The following is a 25,345-nucleotide window of genomic DNA, read 5'->3' as shown; positions in this document are numbered from 1 at the left end:
ATAGTGCATCGTGTACAGCTCGTCGAGGTGACTGCATCACGGATATTATGCGAGATCCAGGGTGCTATGGAACCCCGGGGTAACGCCACAAGGTTCATTTTGCGTCTGTGTTCGGGTGGCAACGGTTGACTTGTACCGAGATCTGGTACCGGTAGAGTGTTTAACTTCATTATAGTCGACGACTGAACAGTTTTGATGAGAGACCTGGGCGGGTTTAAAGTTTGGTTGTGGAATAAGCGGCAATCCTCCTGCAGTGGCATCACCAGGACACCTCTGACCATAACTCTAAATGTGTTTCCTCCACCCCCGCCCTCTTATCTGAAGTTTCAAGTTCATTTCGGACAGTCGAGGACACAAAGCCTTTGTACTATTTTGCGAAAAATTAATTGGCCGTTGTTTGGCCCACACATTCGTATCACGGACGAGTCACAAATACATGTGATGGCCATCTTATGGAATCGTACAAATTGGATCTAAATCCCACGTTGATGCTAAGGTGTCCTTCCCCTGCGAATCGTCACCATTCGTATAATTTGACATTTTATCTGAGTCAATTTTGCCGTGACTCGTTTCAAAAGTAAATCGTCCACAGTAAATAGATTTTGTTTCCACACTGTTTATCATTTTTTTCGTAGTGCGGTTGTTGTTGCTGCTCTGATTTCTGTTTTCTTCACCCCTTTACTTTATTTCTGCGTTATTACTTTTGCCATGTTTAGTGATCCAGGTCACTCTTGCAAATGGGACTCACCTGGTGAAACAAAAATCAACTTGAAACTTGTCCTGCTACCCGATCGATGCAGATATGTGTCCAGCAGTGCCCAAGGGATTTCTGGGTGGTCAACATGATTCAGCCTCCATCCCAAGCTTTCAACGCTGAGTACTGCCGCCCGGGGTTCAACCTGGCCACCACCAGTAAGGTCAGTGTCTCGCTCACGGTACGAGCAATGCTCCGTGTGACTGCAGTGGCTGGCTACCTCTCTCAGGCGTCTCTGAGCCGGTGGGTTTGAGTGCTGGGACTGGAAATGCAATCGTGTGTGTGTGTGCACGTGTGCACGTGTGCGACACGGGTTCGATTCCCGCTCACGGCCAACACCAGTGACGATTATCTAAACCGGTCCCGGGCCTCGCCTAGGTCGACTCAGCCTCGAATGAGTACCTGGTGCGGTGTGTAAACATTGCCACTAGGGAGACAAAGGCGGTCGGGCGTGGTGCTGGCCACCCACCCCCTCGTGTACCGTTCCGGCCTTCATAGGTGTTCGCTAACAGCACTTGCCCCTACAGTCTGTTAAGGCTATACGGGGGATCTTTGTCTTTGTATGTATGCTGAACTTCTTTTGCACCGTACGTCGCCAACTGTGCTAATCGCAGGTGTTGTGTGTGGGGATCGGTGATGTAGCTGTTCGCGTGCTGCGCTACGAACCCGTCGACCCAAGTTGGATTCCCGCTCACGACCAACATCAGTGACGAATATCTGAACCGGTCCTGGGCCTCTCCTAGTTTCACTCAGCCTAAAATGAGTACCTGGTGCAATGTGTAAACATCAGCACTGGGGAGACAAAGGCGGCCGGGCAAGGTGCTGGCCACCCAACCTCTCGTGTGCCGTGCCGCCCTCCATAGGTGCTTGTGAACAGCACTTGCCCTCAAGGCTATACGGGGGGGTCCTTGTCCTTTGTGTGTGCATGTGCGTGAAGCAGCAGTGGGGAGCTGTGGCGCAGTGGTCACCCACCCCCGCGATGTGCCATGCGGGCGCCCTGACGAGGGGGCTTTGTGTGGGGCATGAGCGAGCGCCACGTGCGTTCAGTGTGCGGCATCACGGTTTTCTCAACGATTCACCGACTTGACAAAAGATTCGCGCCCCTATTCCAGACGGTGCAGCAGATCCTGCAAGCGGAAGACTGTGCCGGGTTTACCGTGCCCAGCAAGGATCGTGAGTATCACGTGGATCACCCCATCATCGCCGTGGCCCCGTCATTTGTCCATTGCCGGATAAAGGCCCCCCCCCCCCCCCCTCATTTTTACGCCATCCGTCGCGTTCCCGTGACGCTACGATAACCGTTACGCTCCCTCGTGTGAAATCCGGCCTGCCTTTTTTTTACGATCCGCACATCGTCGTAGCTGGCGACGTGCACTGGTTGAAGAGATGCTTTTCTCTGATGCTCTTCTCTGGGCACGACGGAATTCTGCTTTTTAAAAATAATTTTGTATATCAGATCGGTGAGAGCGCTTCGTCCCGTTCGCATTCACCTTCGTGTCACGATCGTTCGGATTCATTGGCAGAAAAATTATAGACAGAGAGTACACGTAATGTTAATCTCACTCGTAATAATAATAACGGTCATTTTAAACAAAATCCTGCCTCCTGAAGCCAGGAAACCCCTACATGTCATGCCCAGTGTGATAACACAGCTGATGATATCGATGATGTCACCAAGACCCCCAACTATAACCTCCCGTCCAGAGGCACACGCGGGAACGGAGAAGAAACTTCGTTCCAACCATTTAAATGTTGTCCGGCTGGTCGGTAATCGAACAGATAATCGGCAGAGTGATCGATTGCTTAGACAATCGCAGAGCCCCGCTCGTGTGCTTTGGTCTGCTTACTTCTCCTAAAGTGAGCAGCCTATGAGCCCTGCTCAGAAACTGTGCTCAAAAATGTGAAACCACTTCACTCATTGGGGATATAACCCACCTACTCTTAGGTTTTTCCGGTCAAGTCACGTAGGTAAAAAATAAAAAAAATAAAAAAAATAATAGAAATAATAATAGAACTAAAATAATAAATCACGACGTTTCGGAGGCAACACAAGTCTCCGTCATCAGGTGGGACCGTCACAGCCAGATTTACTGTATCAACATAACCCACCATCATCAACGAGTCCTGGCTCAGTGACAGAGCCACCACCTGCTTTCAATCCTGAGTCTCACAATTTAATCCAGGTGCCGCTGACAGCCACCCGTTATGAATACCAGGTTCGCAAGCCTAGAGAGTTAATAGCCTCAACCCTCTCGCCCCCTCCCCTCCAGCCCCATCACTGCGTTTGCTTACGCCGCCATGGTTTGCACTATTCCAGCCTTGAGAATGAACCCTCAGTGTCTGATCGCTTTCTCTGCGTAGCCGCGGCGGACGCGGCAGGCGTTGCGGATGTCCCGTTGCCACGCGTTTCTCGTGTGGGCGGTTAAGTGGTCCGGGGGGGACGGATGGCGGTCGGATGCGCGACGTCGCGCGCGATCGAGTCGCCCGATGAAGCTGGTTGTGATCGCCGGCCAAACGTCGTGCTCAGGTTGTAAATGTTGTGGGGTTTACTCTCCCAACACACAAGCGGTGTGCTGAATTAGTAACTTGCTGGCACGTGCTGTTTACGTGACAAACCTCACTAATTGGCTGTGGACGGGCGGTGGTGGGTTGACGACACGTTTGCATCTTCGTGGGTTATTTCGGTAAAGTCACGTAGAAGGGAAATAATAAAATAATAAAAATAAAACATAATAAGATACAATTCTCACGACGTTTCGGCCACAACGCAAGCAGCCGTCTTCAGGTGAAGAACAGGTCTGTCGGAAAGACAGCGTCTGACTTGATTTGACCCAGACTGTCTTTCCGACAGCCCTGTTCTTCACCCGAGGATGGCTGCTTGCGTTGTGGCCGAACGTCGTGAGAATTGTATTTTATAATGTTTTATTTTTATTATTTTATTATTTCCCTTCTCCGTGACTTTACCGAAAGCTTTAAATCGAAACATTTGCATTTACGCGATCTAACACAAATTAACTTTCATAACGAATAATGTTGATTCGCGAAGGCCTTACTACGTGTTCAATTGAGTCGCTCCTACTTGGTCATCTCGGCGACCAGAGACGAGAGCCCTGACCGTGCAAATGAGCAAATAGCGACAACATCACGGCCGGAATTGCGAACGCCGCGCGATTTCGCGAGCTACTCGAGGTATCGCGGCAGAATCGTTCCGAGTGTGCTGGTGAGAGTGAGAGGGATGATATGAGAGAGACAGAGAGAGAAAAACACAGCGGGAATAACGATAAACCCAGTGCCGGATTATCCTAGTAGTACAAGAAGCTGCATAATGCTACGGGCCCAGCACTTTTAAGGGCCCGCGCTAAATGCTTTCAAGCTATCAATTCCGATTCAGTGATGCCGCACTTGCTCTATTACTATAGTACGATACCGCCTTCAACTTTTACGGATGACTGGGTGTTTAAGGTTAGCAATTTGTCGTATTATCTGGCTGTATAGCAATTGAAAAAATACAATATCTTCACTATGCAAGTAAAAAAATTCGTGTTTTATTATTTCCGTGCGTTTTAAAAATGTTAGTGCCCCTTTATAGCATATGCCAACAGGCCCCGCATTCGCTTAATCCCCCTCCGCGTGTCTCCCGCCCGCAAGTCGTGAACCGCTGCGTCCCCGTGCTGCTGAGCGACGCGTCGGGCGGCAACGTGACGGTGAACGGCAGCAGCAGCGTGCAGACGCCCTCCGGCACGGTGTCGGCACAGGCGGTGCAGGAGGCCAGCAAGTAAGCTGGCGGGCCGGGCAGCCGCGTGAACCGCGGCAGGGGGCGGAGGCACGAGCCGAGGTCCGTCACGGACGCGGTCGGAGCGAGCCGCTTTGGCCATTGCCTCGGTGCTGCGTTCGCCGCCGGGTGAATCCGTACGCGTGTTTCGTTTCGTTTTTTTCACGGGTTCTCGCCGTTGTTAGTAAGATGGCCCCCCAAAAAAAAATGTTCAAGACCGTGCACCTCCCCCCACCACTCCTCCCTCCGACCCCTCCTCTCCACGACCACTCTTACCCCAGACATACCCGACTAAGGGGCCGTCCATAAGTGACGTCACGCACCTATTGGGGGGGGGGGGTGGTCAGACATTTGTGACGATGGGGGGGGGGGGGGTTTGAGAAATGTGACGTCAGAATGCTCAACTTTAAATAAATATAGACAACACGTTCTACTTAATTAAATAGACTATTTAATAAATGTTTTCTCCTACAACATCATATTGCAGCGCCACAATAAATACGCACTACAACGACAAGAGTTTCAAGCGATTTGAAGCATGTTTTTTTTTTTGGGGGGGGGGGGGACAGAGCTTTGTGATGTCATATTTGAGGGGGGTCTGACTTTTTGTGACGCCGTGTGACGAAGGGGGGGAGGGCCAAAAATAGTCCAAAATCGCGTGACGTCATTTATGGACGGCCCCTAAGGTGGCCCATCTATTTGAGTCTTTTATTCTGTTGGAATGTTTCACTTCACGTGGACAATCGCTCCAAGTGGAACCTCTCGTTTGGAAGGGTGTCCAGGGTGACGATTGAAACACGCTACGTAGCAATGGCACCGACAACTCACGTAGACCGTACGCATTGATTCGACGAGCATCGCACCCAGTCAGATACATAATAAATACGTGAATAATTCAAATGTCACCTTGCACAGAGGTCACATGTCCACACCTCTATGCAACACGGTGTGAGCAAGGCATTGGTTTCATGTCGTGTGACAGTGTGTTTGTGCATATGAAGAAGAATTTAGCATACCAATGGGCAATGCGTAGGAGGTGGGCGGAGGGGTTTCAAAGTCCCATTATGGTTTTGGTTCAATGCTGTGTTTCCGTGTGTTTTGTCACCACAATATTTATCCTGCACTGTATCCATGCCACAGCCGTGTGTCCCACGTCAACCGGATCGGCCTCTGCCTGTCGCAAAAGTTTGTTGACAAGTCCCAGACGGTCGAAATTGGTCCGGAGATTCCTTGCTTGCACAAATGCAGCTGGATACTATTCGTCTGCAAATCCAAAAAAAGGATGGACTAAGTAATACAATGGTATTTTATACGTGGAGAAATTGTGGATTATAAATTATTTTTGAATTTTGTCATAATAATAATAATAATATTGTTTTTATTTTTGTTCCAGTTACTTGGCCGGTGTGTTGAATGCTCGTGACCTGGGAATGAAAATCTTTTCTGATTTCACCAAGTCCTGGTACTGGATCATCATGTGAGTCCACTTCATTGCTTGATCCCCTGCAGATAAATGTCGTGTTTACGTATTACAACAATCATGGCACGGTGGTGGCTAACGCACGTGGCCTGTAATCCGGCACCGTGGAGACATCGTGGGTTGGTGAATCACTTCACGGATGTTGTGAAACTCCCTTCCCGTGGGCGTTGAGGTGCTATACCCCGGCTTGCCAGGAGACGGCGGTACAGCACAACATGTGAACTGAACCTGGTGTATGTACGCATTTTTAACTTCTTTCGCACCGTATGTAGCCAACTGCGCTAATCGGAGGTGCTGTTCTGCCTCTCTGGGATAGAGTGTTTCCCCCTTGCACGATTTAGTTTTCTCCGAATGCTCAGGTTTCCTCCCACATTCATTAATGGTAGCCGCGGTGGTAAGATGTTAACTACCTCGCCTGTTATACAGGGTTCGATACCGACCCTGACACATGTATATTTGGAGTTTGCATGTTCTCCCCGTGGTCGCGTGGAGTTTTCTCCGGGTCCTCCAGTTTTTTCCCTCCACATTCAGAATCAACGTGCGCTTAGAGTAATTTGGCTGCAATAAATTTCCACGTGATGAACGCCACTTCGTTGAGCCATCATTTGTCGCCAGGCCGCTTCTGGATAAAGAACTAAAGAGCTCAGTGGGATTTAGCTGGTAAAATAAAAGTAGTAGTGTTTTTTAATTGGCAGGTAACGCCTTAATATAAAGGATCGCAGAGCTTAGGCAATTTCTGGTGCCCGCTCGTCCGTGGATCCTCCTCGTGCTTCTTGAGTCGTTTTCTCTCTTCGACAGCGATCAAACACTGCGCGCGTTCTAAGTCGAAATTATGTTTGTCGTCAACAGCAATAGAAGTAATCGGATTAACCAGAAAAGCTTCGCCGAGTCATGAGATTAATTTTGCAGGAGAGTCTTGCTTTGTGACGTTTGACTGATTCCTATGTTGGAGGAAAACTGCAATTTTGCAGCAAACCCATGGATATGAAGAGATTCAACTCATAGGTCTGCCATGCAAACAATTTGGCATTGGTGCACAAGCACAATTAACAACAATAACAACAACGCAAACTCAACACGTAAAAACATAAGTAATTGGCGATGCTTTAGGCAGCGGCTCTTCTTCATAGCACACAAAGACATTTGTGTTCTGGTTCACACTGCAGGTGTTCGTTCCTTCGTTTCGTTCGCTTCTCAACCCGCTTGTCCTGATGTGGGTCGCGGCGGCAGCGTGTTGAGTCGAGCGGTCTACACCTCCCTTTCACTGCCGACGGACTCCAGCAATACTACACTATACACTACTACACAATACACTACTACACTATACACTACACTATACACTACTATACACGACACTATACACGACACAATACACTACACTACTATACACTACACTATACAACACTATACACAGACTCCAGCTCTTCCTGGGGGCATTCCCAGGCGTTCCCAGGCCAGCCGAGCGACGTCCCCCCGCTAGCAGCAGCAGCTGGGCCGGCCCAGGGTCATCTCCCACTGCGGCTGTCGTGAACCACAAAACCGCGCACCATCCTCTGCAGAGCAGCGGGCGCGAGAGATCCATTGACGCCATTCGTAAAGAGGAGGCCACCGTGATCCAGCGTCACGTGACGGTCCAAGTTCTACAACTGACCCGCAAAATGACCCCACTGGGACATCGCTCCCCCTTCTGGCCCCAGGTCATTCACGCAAACGAGACTCATTTTGGTCTCGGGCTAAATTGAGTAACCTTCGAACCAGTGAAGCTTGAACTCTTCTGCTAACGACGACGATATTTACTGCTGATCCTGCTGCTGCTGCTGATGATGGCGATGATTAATATTCCTCTGTAGATGCCTGGTCATCGCTATGGTGGTGAGCCTTCTCTTCCTCCTGCTGCTCCGCTTCACCGCCGGATTCCTCATCTGGGCCATCATCATCGGGCTCGTGGGAGTCGTCGGATACGGTACAAAACACGGACGGGAATTCTCCGTCAGCACCGGGTCTATCGGTACAGCGCCGCGCAGCCGTCTACTGACTGCGATGAAGTTCCACACAGCAACAGCGGTGCAACGTCTCGGTACAAGTTCGATTCCTGCCACCCAACGCACAGGCGTTGATTCCCGGAGAAATCTACCCCAACCTCAAGCCCTGAACCCGCTTTGGGAGATTCATAATGCCCGAGTTGAGCACACAGATGACCTCGGTTGGACAACCACTCAGAACTGTACCAGACCAATGTTGTTATTATTTATGTGGGGCCTTCGATGTGGAACTTGAGGACAGCCCTCACCCCCTCAACCACCACCCTCTCCCTTGCCAAGTTTCTAGATCCGCGTGTGGATGAGCGCAGCACCTCCGAGCCCCTCGCTTCGATCCCCAGTGCACTGACGGCTCCCTCCCCCTCCCCCCCTCCCCCCTCCGCCCCTCCCACACAGGGATCTACCACTGCTACCGGGAGTACGACAACCTGAAAGGAAAGCCCGGAGCGGATCTCAAGATCACAGACGTCGGGCTGCAGACAGACCTGTCCGTGTACCTGCAGTACAGGGACACGTGGCTAGCGTTCAGTAAGGGTTCAGCGCACCGATTCCGTCACGCGCTCAGGACGCAGATCCCGACGCGGGTCACGTGCTGCCGAGTCACGGTCAATGTGACTGTGACACACCGTGTGGCTTGCGTGCTTGTGACACACGTCACACAATCACAGCACACACACATTCTCACAGCGTGTGTGACACCGTGTCACTGACTGTGCCACTGACTCTGTGTGTGACTATTGCTCCGTGACGTAGGAGTGTTTGTACGTATTTTGAACTTCTTTAGCACCGTACGCAGCCAATTGGAGGTGTGGGGGAAGGGCGACAACGTTGACTGCGTCACTGTGATGCTGACACATTGACTCTCTGGAACTGGCGTTGATTATACACTGGTCAACACACTTTTTCTGGCATAAGGAATTCCAACGGTTTTAATGTAATTTTGGGGTGCTGATTCCAAATCTGGCATCAGTTTTTGTCTATCACATCAGGTTTTTGAGATATCAAATATTGCATTTTAAATAAAAACTGCAGAAGAAAAATATGAAATAAATGTGGATATCTACATAAAATGATATTATAAACACACTATCCTAAAAATACAGCACCATATTTTAACACTAAAGCAGTCACTGACTCGCAACAACTTGCAATCATAAGTGACAGATTTAATTTCGGGTAAAATCAATGAAAATGGGGTATGCCGATAGCATAAAAATGAGATGTGATAGAGCAAATCTGAGATCAGATTTGGAATCAGCAGCTGCAAAAGTCCAGGCCAGAAAACAATGTTTTTTTTTTGTTGACCAGTGTGTCCTTCGATTTAAAGCTTTCGTGACTGCAGGGATTCATCTTCTTGGTTCTTTCGGTAAAGTCACGTAGAAGGGAAATAATAAAAATAAATATAAATAAACATAATAAAATAATTCTCACGACGTTTCGGCCACAACGCAAGCAGCCGTCCTCAGGTGGAGTGCAGGTCTGTCTGTGACTTTACCGAAAGAACCAAGAAGACAATGTGCCCTCGCTATGTGATTGTGACCTTGACTCTGTGACACGCACGTTGACTCCGTGTGCTGCTGCTGCTGCTGCTGAGCGCAGTGATCGTCCTCGCCGCGGTGGAAGCGCTCATCCTGCTCATCCTGATTTTCTTGCGCAAGCGACTGCTCGTCGCCATCGCGCTGGTCCGCGAGGCGAGCAGGTGAGCTCTCCCTGCACAAACACAGGAGACCCATACAGCCTCCGCAGACTGTTGGGGCAAGTGCTGTTAGCTGTTAGCGAGCGCCTATTGAAGGCCGGCACGGGCACACGTGGCGGTGGGTGGGCAGCACCACGTCCGGGCCCCTTTGTCTCCCCAATGCTGATGTTTTTTGCATACCGTGCCAGGTACTCATTTAAGGTTGAGTTAACCTAGGGGAAGCCCCAGGAATGGTTCAGCTATTCGTCACTGATGTTGGCTGTGAGCAGGAATTTAACTCGGGTAGACGGGTTTGTAGTAAAAGAGCACCGGCTGCTAACACTACCACTCCCCACACACACGCACGTGCGTGTACAAAGACAAAGATCCCCAGTATAGCCTGAACGGACTGTTGGAGCAAGTGCTGTTAGTGAGCACCTACGAAGGCCGGCACAGCACGCGAGGCGGTGGGTGGCCAACACCACGTCCGACCGCCTTTGTCTCCCCAGTGGCGAAGTTTACACACCACACCAGGTACGTGTGATGTTGACTCGAAATGCGGAGGAAAAAACCGGAGGACCCGGAGAAAAAAACCACGAGACCACGGGGAGAGAGAGAGCGACACGCTAACTCCAAATATACAGCAGCAGGCGTCAAGGTCGGGATTGAACCCACGACCTCCTGTAGACCAGGCGAGGTCGTTAACATCTCCTAGCCACTGTGATGATGATGAGAGAGACACGCTAACTCCAAATATACAGCAGCAGGCGTCAGGGTCGGGATCGAACCCACGACCTCCTGCACACCAGGCGAGGTAGTTAACATCTCACCCTCCTCTGCGTTGTCTTCCCACCTCGCCAGAGCCATCAGCTACATGATGTCGTCGCTCTTCTACCCGCTCGTCACCTTCGTGCTGCTCTTCGTGTGTGTCGCCTACTGGGGCATCACCGCGCTGTATCCTCGCCAGCAGCGCGGACCACGGCGGTGGCCTTCTTCGTTTGAAAAATAAGTAATATTTAAAAAAAAAACACGCTTTCATGAAATGTACTAGTGATGGCAGAACTCCACGACTCCAGGAAGTGTCCCCGAAGCTTGCCATAACGTAAGGGACCGTGGCCATTTACAGCCAACGTCAGTTTACCGTGGACAATTAGAGCCAAGCCGAAACATAACATATAAAAAATTACGTTTAAAAATATATATTTTGTATTTTTCATGATAGAATATAGTATTGTCATCAGTATGACATAAGTATACCAAGTTTGCAGTCGATACCACATTGGGAAGTAGGTTAAAATTGAGTTGCAAGATTTTAGGATACAACAACGACAACAACAACAACAGAGTGAGTTAAATAAAAGCGTGTAATAATAAAACAAAAAACTCGTCGAGCCAAACCGTGCCATCGGAATGAGATAAGAGCTCTGCGTGCATCGCTTGAGTCATGGTGGACAAGGTCGGTGGAGCGCGTGCGCGTGTGTTCGCCAATTCTTGCAGAAGTTCGCGGTTCAAGCCAGTGGCCGCCCTGGTTATTACTTCGGGGCTATTAACCACGACGAAATTCGCGCTCGTCCGCTTCACAGTGGACGTTAGAGATCCCGTGTGACGTCGTTTGTTAGGGTCGTGGTCCAAACGCGTCAGATACAAACAAATCACACCGCAGTTTACTCAAATAGGATGACACACAGACAGCTGTCGATCTTCCCTACTGGCAGACCGGGGCCCGCGTGCACGCCAGGTGCGAGTCGCCTCGTGCCACACAGAGACAGCTGCCACCGGGGGTGCACTTTCAAGTGTTTTTTTTCCTTCCCCCGCACCTCCGATTAGCACGGTTGGCTACATACGGTGCGAACGAAGTTCAGTACTGTATCCCGTGATGCATAGCTGTGAACCCATACGGTTTATTCGTATTCTTGTACGGGGATATTGAGTTTTATGGTCAATACGGAGTAACAGACGTTTTAATACGGGGGGAAAAATGTTGTTTATTTGTTTGTGTTTCTGCCTCGTGATGGGACTATTTAGAATGAACGTTGAGATTTTTCAGGGGGCATGGGGTGACCAATAAGGTCTGAATTGGTCTGTAATAAGGTAGGGCACTGATCAGGGGGTGACACGTGTGGTGATGTCAGCAACTTATTGCGTGTAAAGCTCTCTTGAGACGCTCCAGCGTAAAGGAGAGCGGCTCTATCAAAAACAAATCATCATCGTCGTTGTCACTCTAATTGTTATCATCATCATCATTATTATTATTATTCGAGCCTTAATGGAACGCACAGGTATCTGAGCACGTCCGGGAGACCCATCCACAAGGTGTTCGTTGACCAGGCTGGAGCCTCCGCCGAGTGCAGGAACATCAGCAACGCAGACTGCCACCCGAGCGTGAGACCACCACCACCCACACCACCACCCCACCGCACACTTCCATGTCGAATCCGGCTGCCCGCGTCGCTTCGTCAAGGATCCGCGCGACGTCGTTTGTTTGAAGGGGAGGCGGCCCTCGAGTAGAGGCGTCGTGGTAAACAACAACAACAACACATCTAAATTTAACAAATAAAATAACACCGTTAAGGACTGTAGTGGGAAAACACGCATAGCAGTGGTTGCCCCCTCCACCCCCCTTTACTGGAAACACAAATTTCGCAAGAAACCTCCTGACAAATGGTCTTGAGACTCGGGTCTTTGTGGGTTAATAAGTGTTAGTAAAAATACTCTTTGTTTTTTTCGGTAAAGTCACGTAGGTAAAAAATAAATTAAATCACGACGTTTCGCATGAATCCTTGCAGTCACGAAAACTTCACATCTAGAACTTTAGTAAAAATATTTAGAACAAAATAATAAAATTAACGGTCACCCGGTGTGCTTTCTAGATGTTACCGTCTGCTGGGGGTTATTTTTCCAGGCACAAAGACAAAGATCCTCCGTTGTAGCCTCAACACTCTGTTGAGGCAAGTGGTGTTAGCGAGCACCGACTAAGGCCGGCACGGCACACGATGGGGTGGTGTGGCCAGAAGCACGCCCAGCCGCCTTTATTTCTCCAATGCTAATGTTACACACCACACCAGGTACTCATTTGAGGCTGAGTCGAGCTAGGGGAGGCCCAGGACCGGTCCAGACATTCGCCACTTATTGGTCTTGAACGGGACTCGAACGGCCAAGTTCATTGCGAAGTTTGATAACCAGTGCGTTATCGCTCCCCACAAACATACACGAATATTAAGAACAACACACATTCACACACAGACACATGGATCCCTGCCAAGTCTTATAGACCTATTTAGTTCTTTCGTAAAGTCACGTAGAAAGAAAATAAATTAAATAATAGAATACGGCGTTTCGATTGCAACACAAGCAATCGTCATCAGGTAGAAAACAAACCTCGTGATCTTCTAAATTTGAGAGAGAGACAAAACACAGACACGGAGACACACAGACAGACACACAAGCAGAGAGAGAAAACACAGAGACACACACACAGAGAGACACATAACATAGAACGTCGAGGAAATTGCTGTTAGCGAATGTCTGTCAAGGCCAGCGCGATGCACGAGCTTACGTGGACAGCACAACACCCGGCCTCCTTTGTCTCCCCAGTTCTGAGGTTCACGCACCACGTGAGATATTCCTTGGTGTTGGCCATGGCTTTGTATGGGAGTCAGGTCAAGAGCCTTGTGTGTCGTTGCCCCCAATTCTCACACACACTCGACAGGATTTAAAGCTGTCGTGACTGCAGGGATTCATCTTCTTGGTTCTTTCGGTAAAGTCACGTTCTACGTGACTTTACCGAAAGAACCAAGAAGAAGTTATTGAGGAGTAAAGCATCAATATATACTGGGATTACACATTACTATGTTACCAGATTACTCGAAGTCAAAGTGACTTCCTGCCTCCCGTTCATAGTTCTGAGCCAGCGGAGGAGATTCCACGTTCCCATGGCAGGCGCGGAAACTCCACGTGACATCCGCTGTTGACTTTGCCACAAAATGTTACTCACTTTATGATGATGGGCTGAGTCAACCCACCCAAGCAGGACGCGAACTCGCGGCCTTCCGATCGCGAGCGTCCGCCTGAACCGCGGACCGGACGATGGGCAACCGCGTCCCCCGCTTCGTCGCGAGCGACGCGGTTTTTGCCCCGACAAAAACGCCACCCCTCTGTTTCTCTCTTCGCCAGAATTTCAGCTCGGCGAGCTGCCCGCAGGCGCGCTGCTCGTTCCTGCACTACGGCGGGGACAGCATTTACGAGAAGAACTTGCCCTGGCTGCAGGTGCGATGTCGCCTCGTTGCCGCACGAGCGGGCCGCTCACTCCCAGCATCCGGCCACGCACTCTCAACGTTTTTGCCTCGGTCGATAAAATACGGCCGTCGGGTTTGGAGTTGCGTTGGGGTTCTAAGTTAGGGTCGCGTTTGCTTCCCCGGGCCGCAGTTCTGGTTGAGGTCAGTGTTTGGGGTTAAGGATAGTTTCGGGTGAGCGTTAAGGTCTGCGCAAGTTTCTATGGCTGGATTATTGTCACGGTTGCTGTGTTATGGTGATGATTATCATGATGACCATTGATGATGATGATGATGATGGAAGGCTGAACCGTAAAACCCAACTGGCAATTGGCCTCCCGATTGTGAGTTGAGTATTCTGACCCCAGCGGAGATCTGTAAATAAAAAATAAAACTCACCGCAAAATTGCAGAGCAACATCGACGCACTGACGGGCCACCGCCTCGCGTTTTCACGGCGCAGGTCTTCAACGTGTTCGCCTTCCTGTGGCTCATGAACTTCGTCATCGCGATGGGTCAGTGCACTCTGGCCGGGGCCTTCGCCTCCTACTACTGGGCCTTCCACAAGCCACGGGACCTGCCGGCCCTCCCCGTGGCGGCGAGCTTCATGAGAGCGCTCAGGTGTGTGGGACCTCTCGGGTGTCAGCCGCGGTCAGAAATCGTGGCTCAGGTCTCACTGGGTTTGAAGTGCGTTGGACAGACCACACCTCAAACCTGAGAAAAAGGGCATTTTCGGACTTTGTGTGGCTTTTCTGGGATTATTTCTGTTTGGTTATCAATGAGCATCCCCTCACAAAGATCCACCACTATAGCCTTAACAAACCTTGCTCCACCTCTTCACCAACGATGTAAAGGAAATATCTGACTGGATAACAATTTTTTAAGAGCTTGTCTCTTGGAATTTGGCTTCACTTGATACAGTAAATCTAGCTGTCACGGTACCATCTGATGACGGAGACTTGTGTTGCCTCCGAAACGTCGTGATTTATAATTTTATTTCTATTATTATTTATATTATTTATTATTTTTATTACTTATTTTTACCTACGTGACTTTACCGAAAAAAACCTAAGAGTATGAATCCTTGCAGTCACGAAAGCTTCAAATCTAGAATTCTTTCGAGGAGACGAGCACTGCCCTATTGCTCAGGTTAGCAAGGAGGCCCTTAGAGTTGAGTCTGCGAATATACGAATGAGTGTTGTTTGTGTCACGGACAGGTATCACACCGGTTCCCTGGCCTTCGGGGCACTCATCATCGCCATCATCCAGCTGATCCGGATCATCCTGGAATACATGGATCACAAGCTCAGAGGTGCGGCGCTGAAACTACAGCAGAGTCGGCAACAGATTCTCCTTTCGGAGTCACAGCCACCGCGAACCCACCGGATTCTGCCAGCCCAGCAACGTCCCCGCTGGGATCCTCGTTTTGCACCAGGGCCTGATTCCATAAAACAAGTTTAGCGAATAATTTATTAATTAATATCTTTGCATGTCAAAATCAGCTCAAGGCAGAGGTCGCAATCGGGTACCCGATATCCGGTTACCCGTACCCGGCCGGGTACGGGTACGGGTACCCGTTTGCGACCCTGGTGCGGCCGGGTACGGGTACGGGTAAGGAATCAAAACCCCTTTGCGACCTCTGGTTCAAGGCTCCCATAAATCACGTGACTTATGTGTGGCCACCTACACCATAGATCCCTCTCCCCGCCGCCCACTGTGAAAACAGACACCGCTCCGTGCAGCTCACTTCTGTTCACTCCGTCCTTCTTTCCCGCTCCCTTCCCTTCCCTCTCATCATTGTCATCATCATCATCACCACTATCACCATCATCGCCCTCTCATCATCCCCGACATGTTGGCCTGGTCATCCCTTCTCCTCCCCTTCCCGGTCCTTTCTATCTCCACATGTGTTACATCCTTCCCGTGTTTCAGCCATGGGTGATGACTTTTCATCGGAAAAAAAAACCGCGGTTGTATGCGACCCGGCACAGTGCTTCGGCCTCCCCCACTCAATCCCCTCCACCCGCTACCCCCCCCCCCCTCCCGTCCGCGACCGCGGGTATGGGTTAGATGGTGAATATTTTAAATTACAGTCAAAAATTTCATTTTATTTTCCACCTTTGCGAACACACACGGGAAGTCGAGCCCAAGCGAGCGGCGTCGCGATCCGTGCATCTCGCTCCCACGCCGACTCCGTGACGCGGGATTGAACTCGGGCGGCTGGCTTCGTAGCGCAGTGCGCTCTCCGTCGTGCAGCTGGACTTAAGCGCGCCTACGATGAGAACAGTTCTGGTATCGTCAACAGCGCGCTCAATCAATCGGTCTTCACTTCACGTGCCGATGTCGCCACCGGTGCACACGACAGCAGAGCGGGAACGAATGATTGAGCAGACTGTTGACGATACAGGGGGCGCAGAGCAAGGGGAACGAAATGATAGACCCGTCACGACCTCGGCGGCTAACACCGGCTGGGCAAAATAAATTGCAACCCGTACACAATGAATAGCATGATGAAACTAAGTAGGGAATAAAATAAGTAATAAATGAATACGCTTTTACACATTCCTCTTTTCTTTCCCTTCTGCTGCTGATACTAGCACGCTGCTTCGGATATGAGCACAGCTGGCCTCGATCACAATGGTCGTGCTGTATCCAGCCTCCAACATCATTTATCCTCCACGCCGCAGCTCACACTACGCTTCTCTCCTCCTGCTTCTTCCGGCGCGCCGCTCCACTCCAGAAATCCCCTCCCATCGACTCTCGCTCGTGCCACGCTCTCATAAGATCCAAGAAACGCGTTCCGCTCTCACCGCTTACAGCTGCCGCGGTGCTGTTTGTTGCTGGCCGTTTGATGGTGTTTTGGGCCTTTGGGCCCTGCGTTCAACAAACGTGTTACAAAAAGAAATAACCCCCGTGTGAAAGGGGAGGTGTTTATATATTTTTTTAAAGTGAGGTCCAATTTACTGATGAGTATTAATACAGGAATACAGAAAAAAGTTTGTGCTCGCACAAAAATAAATATGCCGCCTATTAAGGCTGGCCACCTTTTTTCTCTGAAAATGTTGATGTCTACGCACCGTACCAGGTACTCAAGGCTTGAGTCGTCATAGGGGAGGCCCAGCAACGGTTCAGATAGACGTGACTGGTGTGGACTTTGAGTGGGAATCCAACTCGGGTTACCGGGTTCATAGCACAGCGCGTGTACTGCTACACGACCGCTCCAACTTGTGCACACTCACCATTGGAACCTCATTTGCCAGTAAAAAATATGATAATTTTTTTTTACCCTTTTATCTGGCAACAAAACTGACACCTTTTTTACAAGGAGTCACACTCGTAAACATCAAAGCTAAAGATCCTCCATATAGCCTGTTAAAGATTGTTGAGGCAAGTGCTGTTAGCAAGCACCTATTGAGACAGACAAAAAAGACAAAGACACAGATCCCCCATATAGCCTGTAACGGACTTTTGCGGCAAGTGCTGTTAGCGAGACACACATACATAAGAACCCCACTGCACAGACACACGGACGTGATGTGTGTGCGTGCCTCCCGTTTCTGCCTCACAGGGGCAGAGAACCGGGTTTTGAAATTCCTGCTCTGCTGCCTCAAGTGCTGCTTCTGGTGCCTGGAGAAGTTCATGAAGTTCATCAACAGGAACGCCTACATCATGGTGACGCAGCCGCAAAGCAGCAGCTACTCACTTTCCGCCCGCGTTGGCATCGTGCACTGGAAGGCTCGATCGTTGTCAATCTCGCTCCGTCTCCCATCACATTGCCCATCTGTCTTGTGCCGTGTCCATACGTCAATTAACACAACATTGGCATGGCATTAGTGCACGCTTGGTACGTAATTCGTAATAGATTTTTGGGTTAGGCCACAATGGTCAAATATGGGTTGCAAAAAACCCCTCCACCACCTGACGTAGCGATCCAGGAAGTCAGAGTCTCTTTCCCACCTTCATCACCCGACTTGGGCGAGCTGCGGTGCTGTACCGGTTATCAACAACCGGTACACCACCGGTTCTCCTCCACCTCATGGCACGGCTGCCGGAACAACGGTGCGAGTTCTTAAATCTCCCGCCCCCGCCCCACCGCCTCCGTCCACCCAGCAGTATAAACGAGTGCAGCGCAGAGGTCGCAACCGGGTACCCGATACCCGTACCCTACCCAATACCCGGCTACCCGTACCCGGCCAGGTACGGGTAGCCGGGTATTGGGTTTGCAACCCTGGTGTGGCCGGGTATGGGTACGGGTAGGCCGTGAGTCACTGGTGAGTAACCGTTTGTCACTAATTTCGGGTAGAGTACGGGTACGGATAGGGAACGGGTGCCGGGTACGGGTACGGGTACCCATTTGCGACCCTGGTGCGGCCGGGTACGGGTAAGGAATCAAAACCCGTTTGCGACCTCTGGCGCAGCTCAAGTCGATCGGCAGGTCACGCGCGCTGGGGTAAAGTGTGAGTACACCTAAATCCTCCGAGAGGTCCAGTCGGCGCGGAAGAGTCAGACCGAATATAGCCTCTCGAGCGTCACCGAACGGAAGCCGTCCTGCCGGCGGCGGCGGTGGCGTTAGCAACGGATGCAAAACACGAAGCATCTCGACTGCGTTCGAGCGCTCGCGTTGGGTGCCGAGAGGCGTCTCTCCGTGGCGACCGTCCAACAGCAGCAGCAACAACAGCAACAATAAAAATGGACGTATTTCACCGGCGCAATTTTCCCGTGGGGCTCTCTGTGACCGCTCGTGGCGCCGCGCTGACTTCACGCGTGTCCCCTTCGCGCAGATCGCGATTTACGGAAAGAACTTCTGCGTGTCGGCGAAGAACGCGCTCTCGCTGCTCATGAGGAACATCGTGCGGTGAGTAGAGGCCGAGGCTCCGAACCTGCGCGGCCACCACGATGCGGCGTTGGCGGTGATGGCGTGGTGCGGGAATTGATTTGTACCGAGATCTGGTATCCAGTATCGTGTTGAACTTTGCCTTATTACAGCAGACCGCACAGTTGTGATAGACCACGGATGACTGAGAGATGTGTCTGAGTTTGCCAAATCACTCACCCACTCATAAGCCGAGCCACTCAGTAACTCACCCACTCAACGCACCCACCCACTAGGGTTGCCACCTATCCGGGAATTGACATTTTATTCAGGTGGCAGGAAATTATTTTGTACCGAGATCTGGTACCGGTATTGCGCTCAACTTCATGACGGTAAACTGCACAGTTCCGACGGAAGACCTTTGCTGCCTGTGCGTACGGTTTGGTCTATGGCAGAAAAGGTCGCGACCCTAACCATGGCAACGATGCTTTGTGCCAGGGTCGTGGTGTTGGACAAAGTCACGGATTTCCTGCTGCTGCTGGGAAAGCTGGTGGTGGTGGGCGGAGTGGGTAAGCAACTCCTGAACACAACACACAACCCGAACAACAACCAAGAAGCAGCAACCCATCCCACGGCTTTCACAGTCAACACCTGACCTTTGAGGATCACTGATGCAGTCTCATTCCCCCTGCCCTCCCCAAAATCTGCCATGAACCCTTATTGTTGCACACGTCATTGAGTGTCAGATTTGCCTGCACTGCCCCGTCTTATCAGTATTATCATCGCCACCGTCTTGCAGTACGTCTTCATTTTCTTGCACAGGTGACACATCCTCTCTTACAGTCTCATCGTCACCGGTAGCTTCCCCTAGCTACACAGTCGATATTCTAGTTATCTGCGGTCATTCTGCAGACAACCATGTATGTATGTTGGACTTCTTTGTATGTATGTTGAACTTCTTTCGCACCGTACGTAGCCAACCGTGATAATCGGAGGTGCGCGGGAAGGTCACCCGGAAGTAACTACGGATCGTTCCTGTTTTCTGCATTCATCTGGATTTTTGCGAGAAATCGAACCTGCAAACAGCGTTTCCACCCTCACCTCCTCCTCGTATTGCCGTGGACGGCTCTGCGGTCCCCTTGTTTGTGTTGTCCCTTCAAGGAAGCTCGCTATCGTGTTGAACTCCACTGCAGTAAAACTGCACAGTTTTTTTGACAGGCCTAAGTGCTGGCTGAGAAAACACGCTCAGGTTTGGTCTCCAGTGGGAATCGTGGCAGCCCCACACGTGGGAGTGGAAGGGGGCCCTTTATACGTTTACATTATTATTGATAGGAGCCCAGAGAGCTGTTGGCCGATGTGGACAGCAGGGTGGTGGTGGCCACGGAGGCTGGAATCCGCTCCAAAGTTATGACTCTGAAACAGAATCAGAATCTTTATTTGGACTTTGAGGAGGAATCCGATGAGCTATAATGCTCTTTTTCTACAGATTTCCAGTAGGGGCACGGGGTCAGAATGTTACAACGACAAACAATATGAAAACACGATAGGAGTGCAAAGTTTAGGAAAGGTTAGCACATCACTAAAATATATATCTACGTTTATTTGACCAGGTGAGGCCCACTGAGCGATTATAGCTTCTCTTTCAGAAGCGACCTGGCCACAAATGACAGCTCAAGGAAGTGGCTCGTCACGTGGACATTTATAGCGGCCACATAATCACAAATAACCTGAACACGTGACTCAGTTTGGTTTTTTACGCCCATTTCTATCTTTGCTTCTTTGCCGATCTGAGTTTTTTTTTTGCCTTTTGTCATTTCCCGCCTCCCTCCCTCCCACCCTCCCACCCTCCCTGCCTCCCTCCCTCCCTCCCAGGAGTGTTCGCATTCTTTTTCTTCAGCAACAGGATCATGATTCCTGACACGCCCCTCGTCCTCAACTACTACTGGGTTCCGATAGTGGTGAGCGAGCCGACGTGCTGATGAGAGGTCGGGGTGACGTTATACACCTGGACCCAAACACGCAGAGATTCGATTTTTTCGTGACTTCGCAGGCAGATGCAGAGATTGAAACCAGCCAGGAAGCCGCTGGGGCCTGTGCACTTTTAAATCTAGATTGAAAACTCACTTCTTTAAAAGCGCTTTTTGTGTTCTACTTAATTAAATAGACTTTTTTCCTACAACATCAGAGTGCAGCGCCACACTAAATACGCACTAAAATGACAATACAGTAGTTTAAAGTAATTTGAAGCATGTTTTTTTTTTGGGGGGGGGCAGCTTTGTGACGTCATATTTGAGGGGGGGGGTCTGACTTTTTGTAACGCCGTGTGACAAAGGGGGGGGGGGGGTCAAAAATCGTCCAAAATCGCGTGACGTCATTTATGGACGGCCCCAAAATTCAACAGAGGTTGACCGATATAAGGACTCGCTGCTCGTCAAAGGAATGTGGAATTTCCACAGCTGGCTGAGGGCCGTGGACAGGAGATGAGCACCGCCCCCATCTCCTCGCTGTTGCTGTGCCGTAAAATGGGAATTGATTTTTGTGTCACGTGATGAAAAATCTACCAAACGTGCCAGCGAATTTAATTTCTGCGTGTCGCAGCTAGAGGTCAGTAGCGTCCCTTTAATTGCCAACCTTACATGTGTGGATGGTGGTATGTTGACGCAGGAGGTCGGGATACAAAGATGTAGATGTACTGCAGAAGATCCTTGACCAGATCTCGTGCAGTAAAATCTTGTCACGTAACGGGGCCCTGTCTTTGCCGAATTATCCAATATTCCGAATTGTTTACAATGGTTACTCCCCAGTGTCTCCTGCCCCAACTAAAAAAAAACAGGAATGTATACTCAAGTCCCTTGATATTCCTTCTGTAGGTGTAGACGACTTGTCTGAGAGAGTTGGCTTGCTCAGAGTGCACAAACAAGGTCAAGTCCAAAGCGACGGCTCTGCACCAATGCTCACCACGCTCACCACGCACCACACTCACCACATGCTCCACACGCACCACACTCACCATGCTACACGCTCACCATGCTCACCACCCTCGCCACCCTCACCACACTCACCATGATCCACACTCACCACGCACGCCGCCACCAGACTGAGTCGTTGTTTTGGTCGTGGCGCGAGGCCATTTGGCTCATGGCAAATTACTAGGACTCCTTGTGTGTGCCCAAAGCGCAGCCGTGCCGAATCACCCCCAATTACGGATGATCAAATACCGAAAGAACGAGGTTTTACTGTATCTATGTCTGGGGGGGTGGGAACCCAAAAGAGCCAAATCTTATATTACGTAGATTTATATAACGCCTTTATTCAACGTTGATACAAAAAAATCCATGGGAATGAAAATACCGAGATAAGTAAATCTCTATTTATGCGTTAAACATGTCGGTGCTTGTTCAATAATTTGTGGAGAAAAAACAAGAAGTCTGACCTCCGTGTGGCCCACGTGTGCCGCTGGATGGGATGTGATTGGTGATGACGAATCAACCACAAAGAAGTAGGCGGTTAAACATGTTATTATAAAGAACCAAAGAGTATAGTTATTCTAGTAGTTGACTTGGACAACCAAACACATTGTCCTGCGGAAGGAGCTGGTAGGAACGTTGGGTTGCTCGGTCAATGGCCAGGGTCAACGGCGACGTGGTGTATTCCGCAAATATGCCCGACTGTGAGGGCGGGCACAAGCCGGCGTGAGTAGGTTAAACGTTGAGTTTTATAAGGGCACCACGGGGTGACCAGTCCCCCCCCCCACCCTCCCCACCCAGCCCCTCCACACCCAGCCCCTCCCCACCCTCCCCTCCCCACCCAGCCCCACCCTCCCCTCCCCACCCTCCCCACCCAGCCCTTCCCTGCACGACGGACACAATAATCCCCTGTGAGCTGGTGTAACCAGGAGGTTCCTACCAGTATAAACACAGCCCAAAAACGAATGTTGACAAAGCTGGTCTAATTGGAAACCAGACTGACCATCGGAAGCGACAGGATGTTTAGATAAAGAAATCTTCCCACAATGCAATGTGCCAGCAACATTTTATAATATGAAGACAAATGTACGTTGATCTGTCATGTGACCGTTGTTTTTTGCCCTGATTTCTATTTGCTTCGTTGCTGTACTTTTCATTCCTTTCTTTTCCTTTTGTCATTTCGATAAAGACGCAGGTCCCTCTTGAGAATGAGACTTCTAACCTCTAGTCTCTTGGGTGCTCGCACCTGGTTGAGAACTCAAACTAAAGTCGACACTTGGCTGGTCGTGACCCTGACGTTTGCTGCGGTTCAAACAGACGGTGGTCGTGGGCTCCTACATGATCGCGCACGGATTCTTCAGCGTCTACGGCATGTGCGTCGACACGCTGTTTCTCTGCTTCCGTAAGTGTCGCCCAACGCAAGGTCGAGAGGTCGTCACGTTCGTCGATGCCACCGCTCCTTGCCGTCGACGTGGCCCTCGTGGAAGTGCATTTGCACGCTTTTATTTTTTGCGGAGGTTCACGGTTTCGAACCCGTTCAGGCTGCACCTGGTTAATACTTTGGCTCTATTGACCGCAAAATACTTGTGACGCCTGCTTCACAGTGGACGTTATAGGTCCCGTGACGCCATTATAAAGTGAGTAGGACATTGTGTGCCGGCGTCGTGGTCTAAATTTGTCAAATATAAAAAAAAATTGCCTGCAAATTTACATCGCCGCATTGGCCCCGGCTGTGAAACTACTGCAGACTGTAGCCTGTGAAACACAGCGCACTTAGGCTATGAGAATTGTCACGGACAATAGATTATTTTTTATTATCTCCATCGCTTTCTTCCTTCTGCGAGATCCCACAGTCGTTGCAAATTCAACACCCGACCTCCAAGCCCTGCCCTTATGCTATCCCACCGTCTGGCTTTAGGTCTTCCGACTGGCCACAAACCTCTGGGTGCAACTCCAATGCCCGTCTCAATAATGTTCCCCCCTTCACCCCACTGCACAACCTGCCCCGCTCAGCGCAACCTCCCCCCCCCCCCGCTGCAAAACCTGCCCCGCTCAGCGCAACCTCCACCCCCCGCTGCACAACCTGCCCCGCTCAGCGCAACCTCCCCCCCCCCCCCGCTGCACAACCTGCCTCACTCAGTGCAACCCCCCCCCCCCCGCTGCACAACCTGCCCCGCTCAGCGCAACCTCCCCCCACCCCCGCTGCACAACCTGCCCCGCTCAGCGCAACCTCCCCCCCCCCCCGCTGCACAACCTGCCCCGCTCAGCGCAACCTCCCCCCCCCCCCCGCTGCACAACCTGCCCCACTCAGCGCAACCTCCCCCCCCCGCTGCACAACCTGCCCCGCTCAGCGCAACCTCCCCCCCTCACCCCGCTGCACAACCTGCCCCGCTCAGCGCAACCTCCCCCCCCCCCGCTGCACAACCTGCCCCGCTCAGGGCAACCTCCCCACCACGCTGCACAACCTGCCTTACCCATCCCGCCCTGCTCCCCTTCACGTGCTCGCCGCTCCAGCGACCGAGGCCTCCTGGCAAAACTCGCAACCAACCTCGGCTCGGTGGGGAGGTCGCTCCTTCTCCGTCGCCGCCGCATCCCTGCCCTTGTTGATGTCCAGGCTCAAGGGCTTCCTCCCTGACCTCGGCCAGTGATTTGCCCCCCTCCCCCCCCATCTGTAAAGTGCGCCTTTAAAAATATCAACACCTCCCTTTCACACGGGCGATTTGTTTGAAAAGGCACAAATGCTCAAAATGTCCGGAAGTCAGCAATTAAGCAGCACTACTAAACTTGCAATAGATAGGAGTGAACCCATTTCTTGAATTGAGCAAGGTTATTACGAGATCTTGGGGAAAAGCGACGACGATGATGGAAGGGAATTCCAAAGTGGAGCAGTGCGAGGGAAGACGCAGCCAGAGAAGCGTTGTGACCTGCAGTGTGGTGGCGGTGGTGGGTGGGTGAGCAGTCGAGTGCGTGATTCGGTTAGCGTGGTCGTGACCTCCCACGCGGCATTTTAAGCCACTATGGCTGAGGCGAAGTCACCCCGGTAGACCGAGTCCTCAACGTGGGCGGAGGAATCGATGAGTAATGTTCATGGGGACAGTAACCACCGTGGTAGGTAGCGATAAAAGAGTGACATGGAGGCCGCAGACCGCCGGTGAGGAAGGCACGGGAGTGAATCGGCACGTCCTGCTATTTTGCACGGGGCCTGGAGATGCGGTCTGCGGTTGCGTCGATGCCCTGGTTGCGTGGGCCTGACGGTGGCGTTCAGAATGACGCGTCCCACCCTCGCCCGGCAGTGGAAGACCTGGAAAGAAATGACGGCTCGGAGGAAAAGCCGTACTTCATGCCCAAGTCCCTGCTCAAGATTCTCAACAAGAAAAACAAGGCGCCGAAGGGAGCGGAGTGAAGGTGCCGAGCCTTGCGCGCACACACAGCGCCACCATTCTCACACCCGAGCACTGAAAGACAACGATGACCCCAATATCCACTTCACAGACTGTTAGGGCAAGTGCCGTTCGCTGAGCAATTACGAAGGCCAACACCACGCCCGGCCGCCTTTGTCTCCCTAGTGGCGATGTT

General features: G+C 51.0%; 1 protein-coding gene across 6 annotated transcripts in view; it reads left to right on the top strand.

Annotated features, from left to right (window-relative positions):
• Positions 1-25,345, top strand: part of LOC144734072 (choline transporter-like protein 4) — a 61,375-nt gene that overhangs the window by 33,351 nt on the left and 2,679 nt on the right. For 2 of the 6 annotated variants that reach the window (XM_078616125.1, XM_078616123.1), the window contains exons 6-22: positions 801-917; positions 1,867-1,927; positions 4,403-4,529; positions 5,920-6,003; positions 7,857-7,969; positions 8,442-8,573; positions 9,645-9,744; positions 10,582-10,674; positions 12,000-12,102; positions 13,894-13,986; positions 14,454-14,611; positions 15,208-15,302; positions 17,559-17,662; positions 18,772-18,845; positions 19,302-19,372; positions 20,676-20,761; positions 25,063-25,174. In XM_078616125.1, the coding sequence (XP_078472251.1) occupies positions 801-917; positions 1,867-1,927; positions 4,403-4,529; positions 5,920-6,003; positions 7,857-7,969; positions 8,442-8,573; positions 9,645-9,744; positions 10,582-10,674; positions 12,000-12,102; positions 13,894-13,986; positions 14,454-14,611; positions 15,208-15,302; positions 17,559-17,662; positions 18,772-18,845; positions 19,302-19,372; positions 20,676-20,761; positions 25,063-25,174 (1,723 nt within the window). The other 4 variants (XM_078616124.1, XM_078616127.1, XM_078616126.1 and 1 more) reach the window with 4 other exon arrangements.

The sequence above is a fragment of the Lampetra planeri genome, chromosome 49 (assembly GCF_965212315.1).
Source record: "Lampetra planeri chromosome 49, kcLamPlan1.2.h2, whole genome shotgun sequence".
NCBI classification, from domain to species: Eukaryota; Metazoa; Chordata; class Hyperoartia; order Petromyzontiformes; family Petromyzontidae; genus Lampetra; species Lampetra planeri.
Note: the sequence above shows the minus strand (reverse complement) of the source record. Positions and strands in the feature narration are given on the sequence as shown.